Source organism: Aptenodytes forsteri, unplaced genomic scaffold, assembly GCF_000699145.1.
Source record: "Aptenodytes forsteri isolate BGI_AS27 unplaced genomic scaffold, ASM69914v1 Scaffold231, whole genome shotgun sequence".
Classification (NCBI taxonomy): Eukaryota; Metazoa; Chordata; class Aves; order Sphenisciformes; family Spheniscidae; genus Aptenodytes; species Aptenodytes forsteri.
The window spans coordinates 429,830-446,013 of record NW_008796046.1 but is presented as its reverse complement, the minus strand read 5'-3'; the positions used below and the strand labels follow the sequence as shown (position 1 = coordinate 446,013).

Here is a 16,184-nt window from a genome sequence, read left to right as displayed (position 1 = left end):
GAATCAAAGAAAATCACCGATTTAGGGCTTCTTCAAAGGTATTTTTTGTGAACGCCGAAGGTAGACGGTTGACACGCTCTCTCTACACCAAATTACTGAATTCCCCAAGATCTCTAGAAGGTTGGAGGTCAGGGTATGTCCCCGTTGTCCCCTTCTCCCTGCGCGTGGGGTGTTAGGGACAGGTAGGATTTCCCCAGAGATGCGGTAAAGGGACTTTGGGTCAGATCTGCCAACTCAAGAGACTTCTGGAGAAAAAAAAAAAAGGACCTTTGGGCAAGAGAGGAACAACGGAGGCAAGATTTTGTAGGCAGGGAACTGTTTCTGATAGCAGAACCAGCCAAGCTTGGACAAAGCCATCTGGGGCAGAAAGAGGAGCTCTTTGGGAGGGACGCCACGGCCTACAGGAGGAGGTGGTGGGTTCCTTATCCTCCCGTCGGCCCCAAGGGAGCCACACGTGAAGGCATTTTAAAGCTGCACTTCATAACTCCTTCTCCCAAGCAAGTTCCTACCCCCGAAGGGCTCGGCACTAAGCCCCACAGAAGGGACTTCATGACTTGGTCAGGGCTTGTAAAACTTTCTGCAGCCCAAAGGCAAGAGCAATGATGTTTCAAACCCCTCCAACGCCTCTGTGTCTGCTCAGACCCTTAATTAACCATCTCTGAAGATGCAACTGTAAATCTGGAGTGCCGCAGGGCTGGAAGTTGGGGACGAGCGATTGAGGAGGCCAAGGAGGAATCGACGCTGGTGCCACAGCCCATGCCAGCCGCGCCACAGGTCCTAATGGTTGGACACCACTGCCCAGAGAGAGCGGAGAAGCACTGCTGCAGGTCTGTTGGTCCACCAAAAACTCATGCGATCACTCTCCTAGCGTGGGACAGAAACACGGGAGCATGGAGGACACCCAGCCGCGACGCTTTACTGGACGGCACGGCAATCATTAGCTGTGCGGAGATGTTTAGGGGTGCAAGATCTGGCTGGATGGTGCTCCGCTGCCGGAGACGTGGAAACGTGCTCCTCTCTCCTCACCTTCTTCAAGAGAAAACCAGGAGGTTTGTGGGAAGTGAGAGATTCAGAGCGCAATTTCTCCTCCACTCGAGCACAGATCGCATTCTGCTCCGAGCCTGTGCCCCCTCCCAAAAGTTTGCGAATTATTGAGGATTTCCAAACTGCTTTGCTTTATTGTCCACGGTACGCTGCACTCCTGAACATCACACTGGAGAGCTAACTCCCAGCGCTGAGACAGAAACACTCCTTCACTTACGCTTTTATTCAAAATCAGATTCATTTTTGCCTCTTGATTTCACAAAGGTTTTAATCTCCAAGACTGATGAGACAATTTATTTAGATGTTCTATGAATCCTTCCTCTGCGGTTTCTCCTCTCCGCATTAGACCTACCAAAAAATCAAGGTAATTTGGGTCTGAGATGGCTGGGAGCTTGCCATAGCTGTGCATGCTCTGTACATTAAATCATGGATCCTCGGAGAATCCATCACTTAAAACTACACAAAAGGTGAACCAAGGAGGCTTCTAGGAAGATTATTATCTCCTGGTCCTTTGCAAGAGCTACAATTCACAGAGGTTACAATCCAGCCATGACCATCCAATATCATTTAGGGTCTATCTCCTACCAGTGTCTTCTGGATTTGGTTTAGCCTCTCGCCTGCGCTGTTCATCGCAAAATAAAGAGCTTTTGTTCGTTATCTGTTGGATCCCTGGCGAATCGAGTGGTGGGAACTGGGCAAGCGATGCGAACTGAGCGTGGGTCTCTGCAGCACTGGGACTGGTCCGTCTCCCTGCGAGGACCTCTCGCCAACATGGCAATGTTCGGGACGTATTTTAAGTGGAAAAGAGAAAAATATGAACTAGATGTGCCTGAAGAAAATTCCGTGAATTAGCTGGAGTACAGAATCGCAACGAAAGGACGAAGCAGATGATACAGTATATACGGTATATATGTTTCTTGCTTCCCTCTGCCAACCTTATTTGCGATGGATACGGCCTTGAGGCTCGTACAAAGTTTGCAATAAGCTTAATTCCCCTGGCAGTCCCATTACTGTGTGCCTGAGCACCTCAAAACAGTGGGAGCATTTGTTCTTAGAAAGCCTTGCAAGGCTCTGTGGGATATTCACCCCGCCAGACCCCAAGATACCCGCCTTAGGGGACCCATTGATGGGTCCCTAAATAGTCGATGGGCGCCTATAGAGGATGGTTCACAGCGCTTACGTGGGGAAAGACGATGCCTACGCTTTCCCTCTGCAGAGCAACGTTTCCTCCGGGGAGGACCCAGAAGGAGGAACGGGGGATCGGAGCCTCCGTCCTGCCCCACAACATCCCCACAGAGACCCCTAATTTCCGAGGCTGATTTTAGCTGTTCTGCTCTGTAAGGGCACCGAAGTAACGGATGCAAAGCATTCTTCTCCCCTGCATTATTAATAAATGCAGTTAAAGCATAAGTCAGCCTCCACGCGAAAATCGCGTGCCCTACTTTCAGGAAAATAAAAAGGCATGCTTTAATGAAGGAAGTTAAAACAAAACAACCATCTCAGGAAGAGAGAATGCCTGGGAGAGAACATGCAGCAGGCTTAATGAAGACATCCATTTTTTTTCTTTTTTTAAATTGGCGTGCCTCGTGTCTCTGCAGTAGAGTGATTTTAGGCACTCATTTTTACATACTTGAAAGGGATTTTTTTTTTAATAACACTGTCCTAAATAACCAGGCCTATTGCAAGCATCAGAGCTTGCAATGCCGGGGTTTCGCGGTGATCTTGTAACCTGCCTTGTGTCTCTCCCTCTCACAAATATGGAAAAACACAGCAGGAAAATCGCACAAGGCAGAAACTTGTGTTGTTTCAATGAATCGGGATGGAAAGAAATTCATTCCCTCGCTTGACCTAGGGCTCCTTTGGTTGAGCTTTGCAAGCAATACAGTGGCTGGCTGTTATCTATGCCTTGGTGTGCTGGTTTTGGCTGGGGTAGAGTTAGTTTTCTTCACAGTAGCCGGGATGGGGCTGCGTTTGGGATTTGTGCTGGAAACAGTGTCGATAATTCAGGGATGTTTTAGCTATTGCTGAGCAGTGCTGACACACAGTCAAGGCTTTCTCTGCTTCTCACCCCACCCCACCAGCGAGCAGGCTGGGGGTGCAAAAGGAGTTGGGAGGGGACACAGCCAGGACAGCTGACCCCAACTGACCCAAGGGATATCCCACACCGTATGGCGTCATGCTCAGCATATAGAGCTGGGGGAAGAAGGAGGAAGCGGGGGACATGCGGAGCAATGGCATTTGTCTTCCCAAGTCACCATGACGCGTGATGGAGCCCTGCTTTCCTGGAGACGGCTGACCGCCTGCCTGCCCATGGGAAGGAGTGAATGAATTCCTTGGTTTGCTTTACCTATTAAACTGTCTTTATCTCAACCCACGAGTTTTCTCTCTTCTACCCTTCCGATTCTCTCCCCTATCCGACATGGGGGGAGTGAGCGAGCGGCTGGGTGGGGCTCAGTTGCCGGCTGGGGTTAAACCACGACACTTGGGAAGGGTTGGTTTGAAATTAACTGGTGAAGAATTTATCATCCTTTTGGTGCTCAAACATTAGCAAATATTCACCAGATACCTGACACTGAGAGAGGGAGGAATCAAGACTGGTTCCAGTTACCATTTTCCTTTCCTCACTGCTGCTGTACCTGCATGGACCAAGGGGACTCTAGACTTCTCCAAGCTCCTCTCCATGTCTCCTTATGCTTCTCTGAGGCAATTACAAAGTTTGGGGCACTAAATCATTTAATTTTCCACGTGGATCCCAGGGCCTTGGGAACCATGAGGTCAACAGAAGAGCACGAGCATCGCTGACTTCCAGCATGGCATCAGGGACCGCAGCGTGAGTGTTTGGAGGACATCAAGGACGAAAGCGGATGGCACGTAAGTAGCAGGTATTTGAAAACTAGACTTTGAGAATTAACCACCACCGATGCACTTCTCTTCACTTGGGGTGAACCACACCAAGGGCAGGAGCAGAGGGCAGTCTTCATCTTCGCTCGGTGGTTGATCTCTTGCTAAGATTTTGCATGGAAGCCAAGCAAAACTCATGAGGTTTGGGGCAAGAGACACCTAACCAGAGAGAGCTTGTCTGAGGAACACCTTTAGGGTGGACCAGAGAGGGTGATCAAGCTTGTACGGAACAGTTTCTTTCAAGACTGACGGCTCGCTTTCAGTTACATCCCACAAACTCAGAAGTCACAAGCAAAGGACGCTCTTCCCACCCTTTTCAACCTCTATTCCGAGTAGTATTAAGGGGCACATTTGCCTGGTTAACCTATAGATGTCCAAGCAGATGAAACTTTGGTTTGTGATTGCTTTTTTAGTGATCCTGAAGGATTTCTGCCAGCAGGTACCACCCCCCTCCAGCCCGGGAGGTTTGAAACAGAAGAACCTTGTCGGTGGATGGGATGCTTTTGAGAGCAGCAATTCTGCTGGGAACATACAGCATCTCTTCTGCAGCGAGGCAGCTGAGGGCTCAACATCTAAAATCCCTTAAAAATACATCTAGAATGAGTCTGCTGTTTCAAAATCAAAGATTTTTAAAATAAAGCTGATCCCCTCTGATTCCCAGTGTGTTTGATGGACGGCATGAACCCCAGCAGCATGTCCTTCTCCGCGGCGGGGTTATTTCCAGCCTCCTGTATGACAGCAGCTGATTCAATCTGAGTAAATGCTCTCCATACCGATACAGACGGCTGGTTTTAACTCAGCCACTGAACCACAGTATTACTTTAACTCAATTGCATTTAACACAGTTGAGGACACTGCCCGCTTTGTCGCATGTACGCACCGCTGGAATATTTTATGGAGCTCATTTTGCATTAGTCGTCTCTGAAAAATTCTTAATTTTTCTCCTTTAAGTCTGTTTTCCACAGAGAAGTGACCACTGACAGCGGGTGCAATGCTGGGAGGTCCTGAGCGGTGGAGCCTGCGCCTGCTTTCCAGAGTTATTAATGTGGCATCTTGCCTGTGGCAGAATCGGGATCTTCGAAAACATAATTCAATAAAAACTGGCAGGGAGTTGCAAGTAGCTTGAAAAAGCCTCTAAATTTAAGAAAGGTCCGCGCCAGGATTGCCTCTGTAACCTTTGCTCTGCCTCTAAAGATAATGGAGATAGATGCTGTCCTCACTCACAGCATCGCACGGGCTTTTTTTCTCCACTAACTGGCACTTGTGCGTCCCCGGCTCCTGAGCCGCCGGTCTGAGCATAGCAGAGTCCACGAAAGCATCTTTCCTCCCGGCTGCACACGAACAGGCTGAGGGCTCTGAACCGTGCCTCCTACGAGCTAAATCTCCAAATAATGGGGAAAAACCCTGCCGTGATATTAAATTGCATTGATTTCAAGAGCTGCACGATTGCTTATGGGGAGGATGGCGGTTTCTGCACGAGAGGAGTTGGGTTGAGGAGCACCAATTTTCATCTTCACCATTTCCTCGCGAATTTAGGGCTAAGCTATGTTGTGTTACGCACCGGAAGATTTTTGTTCTCAAAGCAAAATGACCTGTCAGCTTTCTGGACAAGAGGAAATTATTAACAGCATTTTTAAGAATCATAAACAGAGAAATGAAGTTTAAATGTCAAGACGGCTGTGAATGCCTTCTTGCCTGAGCCTTAATCTGCGTAACAAAAAGATCTGGCGAGGGATGACAAAAATGATCAGAGCATTTCATTAGAGAAAGCAAGTCGGTGAAGATTAGGATTGCACTTCAGAAGGGAGCGTCGGGGGAGTGAACAAAAGGCTGGCTGCCACAAAGAAGACTGACCAGGGCTTTCGTTTCCCCTTTCACATCATGCAAATCTAAAGCAACAGACAATTATTTGTATTGCTTAAAAAAAAAAAAAAATCAGTAACTCAAGCCTTAATTAATCTGCAGAACTGCTTGCTGCAAAGTATCGCAGCGATAAAATATAGCAAGAATCAAAGCGCGGGGGAGATTAGGCATCTTTAATGAAAGAGAGGACACCCACAGCCACCGCCGCCAGGACAAAGGTAGGGAAAAATCAAAGTCTCCATGTTTTTGTGCTTATAAAAGCCGCTGACTAACAAGGTTTGGGACGGATTATTCCACAACGAACAATCGTGAGGAAACTTCTGAAGGCCGATCTGGCCGTTTTCAGGGAGGAGAGACCAGGGCAGATGGACAATCCAGCCCTCGCTGAGTGTGGGGGTTCCTTTCTGCTGGGTGGAGGACGCAGGCTGTAGACGCCGCTGCAGGAACAACGGGACTCGAGAAGGGCTGCCCAAGGGCTCGCTGCTGCCCGCCTGTGCGAACCCCAATTTCCAGGGTTATCCCTGTGTTTCCTTGGTCTCTCCTGGTCTTCTTGGCTGTTTCTTCACCATCTGGGTTGGGGCAACCACTTCTTTCTTGTCTTTATTTTGGGTGCAAGCAACTTCTTTGCTTGAGAGAAGGAGGCCCACTCCAGGACCTATGCTTTTACACGCCAGGTGGGTCCCATTTCTCAATCTATCCTAACCTGTGCCAAGAAAGCAACCCCATAAAACATCATCCTAGAGGTCTCCTTCTCTGAGGGTATCTTGACTATGTATCAGAGTTACTTGAGAGAGCATCTACAACCCCCCCTTGGGTTGCTGTTCCTCATGAGCGTGAAGGATATCCCAGGCAGGATTCATCTCAAGCTCTCCTGGTAGGACAGACAGGCACCCATGGGGAGTCCGTCCCCAGAGATGGGCTAAATGTCCCTCTGGGGAGGTCTCTCTTTCTCTCCACTGAATACAGAGGGACCTGGGCTGGAAGGGTTAGAGACCTAAGGTCTATACAGCTAAAGGGAACCAAATCTTCCCTAAATGTGGCAATTGCTGCAGCCGTTTAAAATACTTCAACATTTCCTAGTCTTTTTTTCTTTCTTTTCTGAGCTGAAACAAAATCTTTCCAGTGGAATGTGTGGATTTCATCAAGATTTTGCAAAGAGAAGTATTTTGTTTGGAGAGCAACGCAGCATTTCTGGGGGTTGTTTCAATTTGTTTTCTAATAGGAACTCCAGCCTCCCAAGGATGGTGTCTGAGATGTACAAGAAGCAAGATAGACCCCCCCCCCAAAAAAAATTCCTCCTCCTGCAGCGATTTGGTGCTCCCTCTCACTCGGGTGTCCCCTTGGCCATCTCCCCACGCAGCGGTGGAGCTCCTGCCTGCGCAAGGCACAGGCAGTGGCTGGGGACAAGAGACATTTTATAATGTCCGGGCCAATACGCAGGAACGCCGCTGTATTTACATCCCTGGCTGAGCAGGGAGGACGTTGCTAGCCTCTGGCAGGACAAGCCACTAATAAATTTGCAGGGGTTTTTTTTATGCTGTGGAGCTCTTTTCATTTTATTTTTTCAGTGTTATATCCTTCAGGGGAATTTGAGGGTGGCCAGCACACATCTAGGGGAACAAAACTTGTTTAATATTACACATTAAGATTTTTAGTGGGAAGAAATGCAGCTAAAGACCCTACCAGAAGCACATAAAACCAAACAAAACACGACAGATCCCTTACAGAGTCATCCGCAGTAAATGGCTTTATTTAATAACCTTGCAAAATAACAGTGAATTTAAACCGTGATGTGGTGAAGACAGCACCAAAAGTTTTTGGCAATGAAACCCTCATTCCTCCTTCATCAGCCTTGGAAAGATCCCGAGCCTGGGGATCTACTGATTTTACAACAACCAGGAGACTGAAAACTTGGCAATTCGGAGGAGAAAGGGTTTAGCAAGACTGCCACAAAGTCCAACTTTGTGTTCGTTACGCAAGCATCTATTTCACTCCGATGACTACTGAACACTTAGCTGAAAAGACGGCTTTATTCAGAAGTTTTAAAATCCCGCAGCTCTTTCGAGGCGAAGCCTTCAGAATAAACATCTCAGTCAACTGAAAAGCCATGAAGTCAAAATGAAGGGCGAGACAGTATTTTTCATCTCCAGCGTGTGCTTGGAAATGGGTGAGCAAGAGATTTTTTTTTCCAGGCCTTTTTCATAAAAACCATGAAAAAAGGCTCAGTCCTGATTTCAGAAATGCTTTTCCAATCACAGTTCAGACACTGCCAATTCTTGCATTTGACCTGTGTGACCGTATCCCTTAAAGAAAACGCTCTGCTAACACACTACAGCCTAAAAACCCACCGCTAATAAAGAATGTTCTGATCACAGAAGGGTTTGGGTTAGAAGGGACCTTCAAAGCTCACCTAGTCCAACCCCCCTGCCGTGGGCAGGGACATCTTCAACTAGATCAGGTTGCTCAGAGGTCAGGTCGTCCAACCTGACCTTGAACACTTCCAATGATGGGGCAGCCACAGCTTCTCTGGGCAACAAGATCTCAAGGTTGCTATTAAATAGAAGATTTCCTTTTCTTATACTGCCTTTCACTTAATTCACTCTGGATAAGAGTTACATTTTGAAACTGCTACTTAGCCCTTGGGTTTCTACTACCCTTTGTCACGCCAAGGGGCTCCCATCCCATAATTTGGCTGAAAGCAGAGAACTTAACCGCGCTTTAAAAACTCAAGGTCTCTTGGTCCTTCCAAAGGGCTGGTTTCAGTGAAGTACTTAAATGTAGGTTTGACTTCAGTTAGATTATTTCCTGAGTGGGGGCCTAAGGGAAATTTTCAACTCCAAAGAGAAAAAGACTTCTATAAAGGTTTCCAAGTTTGGGCTTGAAAGCATAAAAAAGCAAGTGATTGATTTAGCAGAGCAACTGAAATATTCCTCATTAAACACAGAACCTCATTAGTCCGTGCTGTGGTGAAGACAACTCCTTGTGGACAGGTAGGAATTACTCCATGACTCCCACTTCGGAGTAACTTCTCTGACTTAGAAACAGTGGAAGGTCCACTTGTTCTGGAATAAGAAGTGCCCTTGGTGGAAGTTATTTGACAGCAGCTCCCACGATTAATTTACATTCTGTCCTAATCTACATGAATCTTCTACCATTGGCAGCCCTTGGGTATAAGCAATTGCCCCGTCTCCCCACCTCATGTAGATGAGGTGTTCAACCTCGAAGGGATGGTCAGGGCATGACTGGGTTTGTATTCACACCACCCACATGCTTGGATGGTTTTCTCCTCTCCAGCCCTCTCCGGCCAGGCGGGAAGGTCCTGTACATGCGTGTGTCCTCCTCCATCCAGACCCTTCTCTGGGTAACCAGAGCCATGGGCTGGGTATGTGTTTGGTCAAGAGACAACAGCGGAAAACAGACAGAAGGGAGGTGCGGAGAAATGGTGCTCAACAGCAGGCAAGGGAAGGAGCTTGGCAGTCTAGTCATGGGCTTCTATTAAAAAAAAACAAACCCATGGCTAACGGAGGAATTCAAATGAGAAATGGCTTTGTGGGTGATGAGGGGAGAGGAGCAGCAGGGACGAGGGAGACGCTTGCTTGGAAAGGTAAGAGGTGAAGAGGACAGACATCGCTGGCTGAGCCGAAAGAGCAGTAAGGCTCTGGACACCAAGAATGAATGGAGGGCGTGTTGTTTCTGTAAATAAAGACAAGTAGGCTGTGCTGGATATGAGCAGTAGGGAGGCAAAGAGGGGGGTGACACGGTTAAAGAACTGGACTGGGAAAATTATTTTTGTACCGGTTCTCCGGAAGGGTGGAGGAGAATTTGCCAAGGTTGGAGACGGCAGAGAGAGCAGGGCTCCAGGGTAGGGGCTGAGCTACGGAGGATGAACGCGTTACCCAATCAGCCTGGCTGGTACTCAGAGGAACTGCAAAGGAGGATGCAAAAGAGCATGTGGCTGGTGTGAGAAATGAAGACCTCCCCGAAAAATGAAGACCTTGTACCTCCAAGTAAGGTTTCCCAGAGATAGATGGGGAGTAGTGGAGAAGGAAATAAAGGACAGAGCCTGGCTGAGCTTTCATGGAAAGCTGGAAGAGGCAGGTGACAAATACGTCCCAATGGACACGGTGCAGCAGAGGTAGAAAACAACTTCCCAAACTGGGAAAGCCAAGGGAAAACAAGATTTGATGGAGATGAGTGCAGCTGGTGCTGTCAAAGATAAGCAGCACACCAAGGCTAAGGCAGAAGAGTTCCTGAGTTTGGCCGGGAAGAGCTTGCTGCATCTTTGGAAGAGCCATTTTAGGGTGGTGTGAGGGGCAGGAGCTGGACAGAAGACCCTAGGACAGACCCAGAGTCTGTCAGTGCCACAGGAAAGCAGGGGACAGTAAAGACATGGCATGGGAGATCCAGACACCAAACAGGACGCAGTTGCTGACATTTCTGCATCTATGACACGGACGGAGGAGAGAAGGACAAGCAGGGGGAAGCGGAAGGCAACCTCAGGGTGCGGTATTCAGAAAATATTAAAAGCCATCAGTGCGAAGGTATCACAGCAACGAGGATTGTAGAATTCCTGGGATTAGTATTAAGATATAATTCATGGCTCAAAAGTACTTTGCAACATAAACAAATATTCCCAACGGAGGGCGTGAAGTTAATGGCAGAGTTAGGAAGGGAAGAGCTTAACACAGGCAGCTGGACAGAAGAAGACCCTAGGACAGACCCAGAGTCTGTCAGTGCCACAGGAAAGCAGGGGACAGTAAAGACATGGCATGGGAGATCCAGACACCAAACAGGACGCAGTTGCTGACATTTCTGCATCTATGACACGGACGGAGGAGAGAAGGACAAGCAGGGGGAAGCGGAAGGCAACCTCAGGGTGCGGTATTCAGAAAATATTAAAAGCCATCAGTGCGAAGGTATCACAGCAATGAGGATTGTAGAATTCCTGGGATTAGTATTAAGATATAATTCATGGCTCAAAAGTACTTTGCAACATAAACAAATATTCCCAACGGAGGGCGTGAAGTTAATGGCAGAGTTAGGAAGGGAAGAGCTTAACACAGGCCCCTTCCCTGGAAAGTATTTGCCGACAAGCACATGGAAGCTGCTGGGTTTTGTACACCGAGCAGCAAAAGGTAAATCCTCCTGCATGCTTCAACATGCCCGATCTCGTCTCCATACACAGATTGTTACCTGGGGCGTAGCCGGGGCTGCTGGTTGGATACATGTTTGGGTTGTAGGCTGGGGCAGCGGTGGGATAGCCCGTCGGATAACCTGCAGTGAGAAAAAAAAGAGAAATTACGCTTTTGTCAACAGGGAGAGAGAAGAGGACAGCATCCCTGGAAAGCAATAAACAACCTGTGTGAGCAAAGAGGCCACCGGCACAGCTGAGAGGTGCAGCACAGACGTATTCTCAGTTGGCCAGGCTATAGGAAGGACTCTGAATGTGCTCTACAGACTTACACGTGACAGCATCAATATTTCATCTTTATTCCTCGACGATAACCAGAATGCAGAACGCAGGAATGGTCAATGTGCTCTGAAGAAAACTGCCAAGCAAATACACACACTGAATGCAGAATTCAGCTAGGAAAAACCACCAGCACAGCTACACTTGAAAGGTTTTCCTTGGCTGCTTGCAGCCATTATAGCTTGATCATCGTAGCACTTTGCATTCTAACAGCAGAGCTCAGCACCCAGCCCGAGTCCTCGGTGCTCAGCGCTTCCATTAACCAGAGCTTCTTCCTAAAGGGAAGGTAGAGACGTTGCACGAAAACGTGCCAGCCCTTATATTCACTCATGGCTGCACAACTGCCATCCCTGGGAGGGACCCGATTACCTGCCAGGCCACCTGGAAGGAACACGCACAGCAGCTCGTACCCTTTGAAGCCACATGAGGTTTTAATGGGCACTTTAGAAAAGGTTGCAGAGCATCTTCAATTTTCATCATCTTCACTCGGATCGGTCATAGGGAGTTCAGGGGAAATCATCTAAGCAGTCAGCTACGTGGAGGCTTGGAAATCACCGTACGCTGCAGACCCAAGTCCCTGTGTGCACCCACACACAGTGCGGATGTCTGCCACCAAACTCTTAGAATCATAGAATAGAATCATAGAATCATTGAGGTTGGAAAAGACCTCTAAGATCATCGAGTCCAACCGTCGACCCAACACCACCAGGCCCACTAAACCATCTCCCTCAGCGCCTCATCTACACATCTTTTAAATACCTCCAGGGATGGGGACTCCACCACTTCCCTGGGCAGCCTGTTCCAATGTTTCACCACTCTTCCAATAAAGAATTTTTAAAGCAAGAATTCTTGCTTTAGTAGAAGTTCTCATCCTCCATGAAGACCACAGACGACAACATCCGCACCTCTGTCTGCTCCATTTTGCTTTTGTTTACTTCCCTACCTCCGTTTCTTGGAAGTCTTCCCAACTGAAAATGGTAACACTCGAATAACTCCATCCCTTCTTAGGTGCTCCTGCGTAAATCCCTCCTACAGCCTGAACGGGACATGTTAATCTTCCTTTACTGGCAGAGAGTTTGGCTTTGCTGTGCTTCACCGCCACGGCCACTGCCCTGGTTTATCTGTGCATCTCGTTGGCCATCGTCCCAGAGCAGAGCCAACCCAACGGCAGACAAAGTGACCCTTGGAGAGTCTTTCCACGCCAAGCTCCACCAACGCTGTCTACTGGTTGCCAGCAAAGGCTGGAAAGAGGTGGTTAGCAGTCGACTCACACCCCATCTTTTTTTTTTTTGCTTTATTAAATAAAAGCGAGCGTGGGTCTTTCCTCCCCCTTTCTGAGCAGCAAGACAAACACATCGCAATCTTTCCCTCCCATGCCCCAAAGCTCACTGCTCTTCGACTACGTGCAGATTCCTAAAACCTGGCACCCAGCACACAGCCGACTACCGCAGCAAAATTTTGAGGTTCATTTGAATAAATCTAATTCAACAATCATGACCACTGTACTGGAATAAATGACTGTATGTTCTACCCTCTCATTTTCATCAGTGATATATTTGGCTTCTAAATCAGGTTAATTAAAAATTGCTGTAGTTAATGTTGGATAAGCAGCAGTTTAACAGACTTTTTTTTTTTTAGGCTACATAAAACTATGTTGTCATCATAGTCAGGAATATATACAGCCTTTTAGCAATCAAGAAGCTCTTTGGGAAGTTATTTGCAGATCCAGTGATTGCAAGCAGAACATTAATGATGAAGATCTTAAATCAGAACTATCCCTGCCTACTCTCCACTTCATTAGAAGATAACCATTTCTTTTCCAGTACATTCACTGCCCCAGGGTCCTCTCGTTGCCTGCTCGAGCTCGATGATCCCGCTTTGCCTCCTGACCAATCTGGCTAGGGGTGTTAAACCAACTCCAGCTCACTTAACCGCACCAAGCGTATTTTCCCCTATGATTGTCTCAACCGTATTTCTACACGGGGTTTTGCCTCCTCGGCACACAGTTTAGTAGCCGATGGCTGTGCGTGCGTGCCATGGTGTTGGGAAGTCCCTTGCTGATCAACTAGGGATGGGATCCAGACGATAGTCTCTTGGGGCACCAAGAGGTTCTTCTGGTCTTTGCTGCTGGTTAATCCCCCAAATAAATCCTGAATCCTATGAACTGCTGCAGCAGTCCTTAATAATAGTCCTTAACTATTAGTCCTTAAGTCACCAACCATGACAACCATAGTCCTGTGTGGCTACATGCAGCAAATGTTTCATCTGTGCCCTCTGAGACACCACCAGCACTCACGCTATCAAATTCAGCAAAAAACCCTTCTCTTCTACTCAGACCGAAATTTTCAACATTAGGTTCATACATAAAAAACCAAGCCTGAAATAAATCAGACCACTTTCAGACCACAGGAAAACTGTGGCTTCGGGTAAGCTTTTCCATCCAGCCAATTATTGAAAGACTTCACGGTTATTTCAGGCAGATGGAGACAACCGTATATTTAGGTCTTCTTTCTCTTTTTGGGGGTTTAACTTCTGCTTGGTAGGACTGCATCTTGCTTGCTGTGGTATCTTTTGGTGTTCTGAAAGAAAGTTATGGCCATTTTCAGAATAATTTCATTTCAGATAAATACCATTTCTATCAAGGAAGCTTTAATAGTTTCGGATGCGAAAAGATGCAGCCAGCCCTGCTCTACTCTATCTTCCACTCTGATCTCATAAACTTTGATAAGTGCTGACCTCCAGCAAGAAAACTTGTCCTTTCTATTTTAAGGGGAAACAGAGATGGGAAAGGTGCAGGAAAATGAATGTGGTTTGCTCCTTTTTTGGACATACTGAAAGACAAGAAAGTAGCAGAATCTGGGGCAATTTGTGCCAGGGGAAACGTGCTTGAAAATTCCCAGCGCTCAAAACCCACTGGGTTTAAAAATACATGAGACCTGTTTATACCTTATTGGGTTTTGAGCCATTAGGATTTATGTTTGTTGGCTCTTCTGCATCCCCCAAATGACCACAAACAAGGTTCCTCAGGAAAGCAAAAGCTGCAATCCCCGTGACGGTCCCCATGTCTTATGTCCCCTGGGATATAAGACAAAGCCCGGATCCAACGACCAGGGAGGAGCTCAGGAGAGGTGGCAGCACCAAAGCGTCTAGCATCCCGCTCTGATTTTCACCCTGGATACCCTGAGAGACCTCCTGTAAACCCCTGTTCCTCCTGCTGACCCTGCTCCCCTCCTGCCACGTTCTGTCTTGCCTCTTCACCTTGAATCAAAAATAACAGCAAGTGGGCCAAACCCACTTGTTTTATGTTGCGTGCTGCTGATCTTCATGGGCTTCCTGCTGGAGCCATGAAGATGTCAGGGACAGAAAGAAAATATCCTTTACTTTCTACTTGTACAGCTCCGCACATGAGGGGACCCTGTCTCTGCTGGGGCTTGGGGCCTTATTACAGCCATGATGCAGAAGGAAAGAAAATGAGATGAAAACATATTGAACAAAATTTATTAGATTCCTCACAGAAGAAATCAAAAGTTGTTTTCTTGCTTTATTTTAATTTAATATCATCTCCACAATCAATAGGAGTAGGAAAGCCAGCGTTCATTTAATGTTCTCCCCAAGGAAAACATACAGCACTCCAGCTCTGAGAAGCACTAACTGAACCGCTTCAAAAATTACGACGCAATAACTGGCTGTGCAAAGCGAGGAGCACACGGGGCTGCATCAAGTAGGTATTTTAAAGCTGCCTTTAATTTTTCATGTCTATCTAAATGTTTCTATACCATTATTTCCAGCTCTGCTCACCCCTGTCCTCTTTGGTGCAAAGCTGCTTTCGACTAATGGCTTTTAGGCTACGAGTTCCAGCTACCCGCCCCCTCTTTTTAACGTGCACACCTTTAGGAGATGCACTAGTAAAGGAGTTTGTGAAATAAATTAAAAAAGAGTGGCATACAGAGCCTTCAAGTGCGTTTAACCACCAGCTTTGTTTAGCCCAGGCTCCTTTGTGATTGTACTCGGAACGCCCGTAATAAAGCAGTTAGCTTATATTTCCAGCTATATATATTTTACTGCCTACATGCAAGACAGATGCGTGTGTAACCATATACACAAGCTCACCGCAGACCTCTTCTGCACGAGAGGAAAAAAAAAAAAGGATGGATGGGGCATTTAAGACAGCTCTTTCCATCCTGTCAGCCTTCTGGGATGCTTATGGCTGGTATGGCTAGTCCCAAGGTACCGAGCTCCCACGCGGCCGCTCTGGCTGTTCCGTACGTCAGTACAGCAAAAAATGCTGAATTACTGGGGAGAAATGAGAGGGCAGGAGGAAAAAAAACAGAGATATCAGCAGGCAAAGGGCTGCCCTCAGAGGAAAGGCTAGCAGCAGGGTGGAGACGATTAAAGAATTGAATGGGCAGCGATAGAGGGGAAGGGTTTATTTGGGCTCAAGGATTAGATTTATTATTCTCTTTCGTTCGCTTTGGCATTTGAAATTCAGGGCACTCATACCCAGCCCCAGGTACAAACCAGCTCTGGCTCTTCCTTCCCACGAGCCACCAGAAAAAGCCTTGCAAAACCCTGTAGGTCGGCACCGCCAGGCTCCAGAGGACCATGCATGAGGGGCAAGGTGACATTAAAACCCCACGGCAAAGGCACCTCTGGCAAGTTTTAGAGGGGGAGTCCCAATTCAAAGATCTCCTCCCCATTTGTTTGCTTCTTCTAAAGGAGACTTCAGCGTACACTGCCCATCCTCGCCGTAAATGAGCAACCTGGAGCCACAGAATCACAGAATGGTTTGGGTTGGAAGGGACCTCTAAAGGTCATCTAGTCCAACCCCCCTGCTGTGGGCAGGGACATCTTCAACTAGATCAGGTTGCTCAGAGCCCCGTCCAACCTCACCTTGAACACTTCCAGT

The 16,184-nt window shown here is 47.5% G+C and overlaps 1 protein-coding gene across 2 annotated transcripts in view; it reads right to left on the bottom strand.

Annotated features, from left to right (window-relative positions):
* FAM168A (family with sequence similarity 168 member A) overlaps positions 1-16,184 on the bottom strand; it is a 224,614-nt gene that overhangs the window by 14,548 nt on the left and 193,882 nt on the right. For both annotated transcript variants that reach the window (XM_009286106.2, XM_019473897.1), the window contains one exon: positions 11,002-11,082. In XM_009286106.2, coding sequence (XP_009284381.1) covers positions 11,002-11,082 — 81 coding nt within the window. The remainder of the gene's footprint in view (positions 1-11,001; positions 11,083-16,184) is intronic.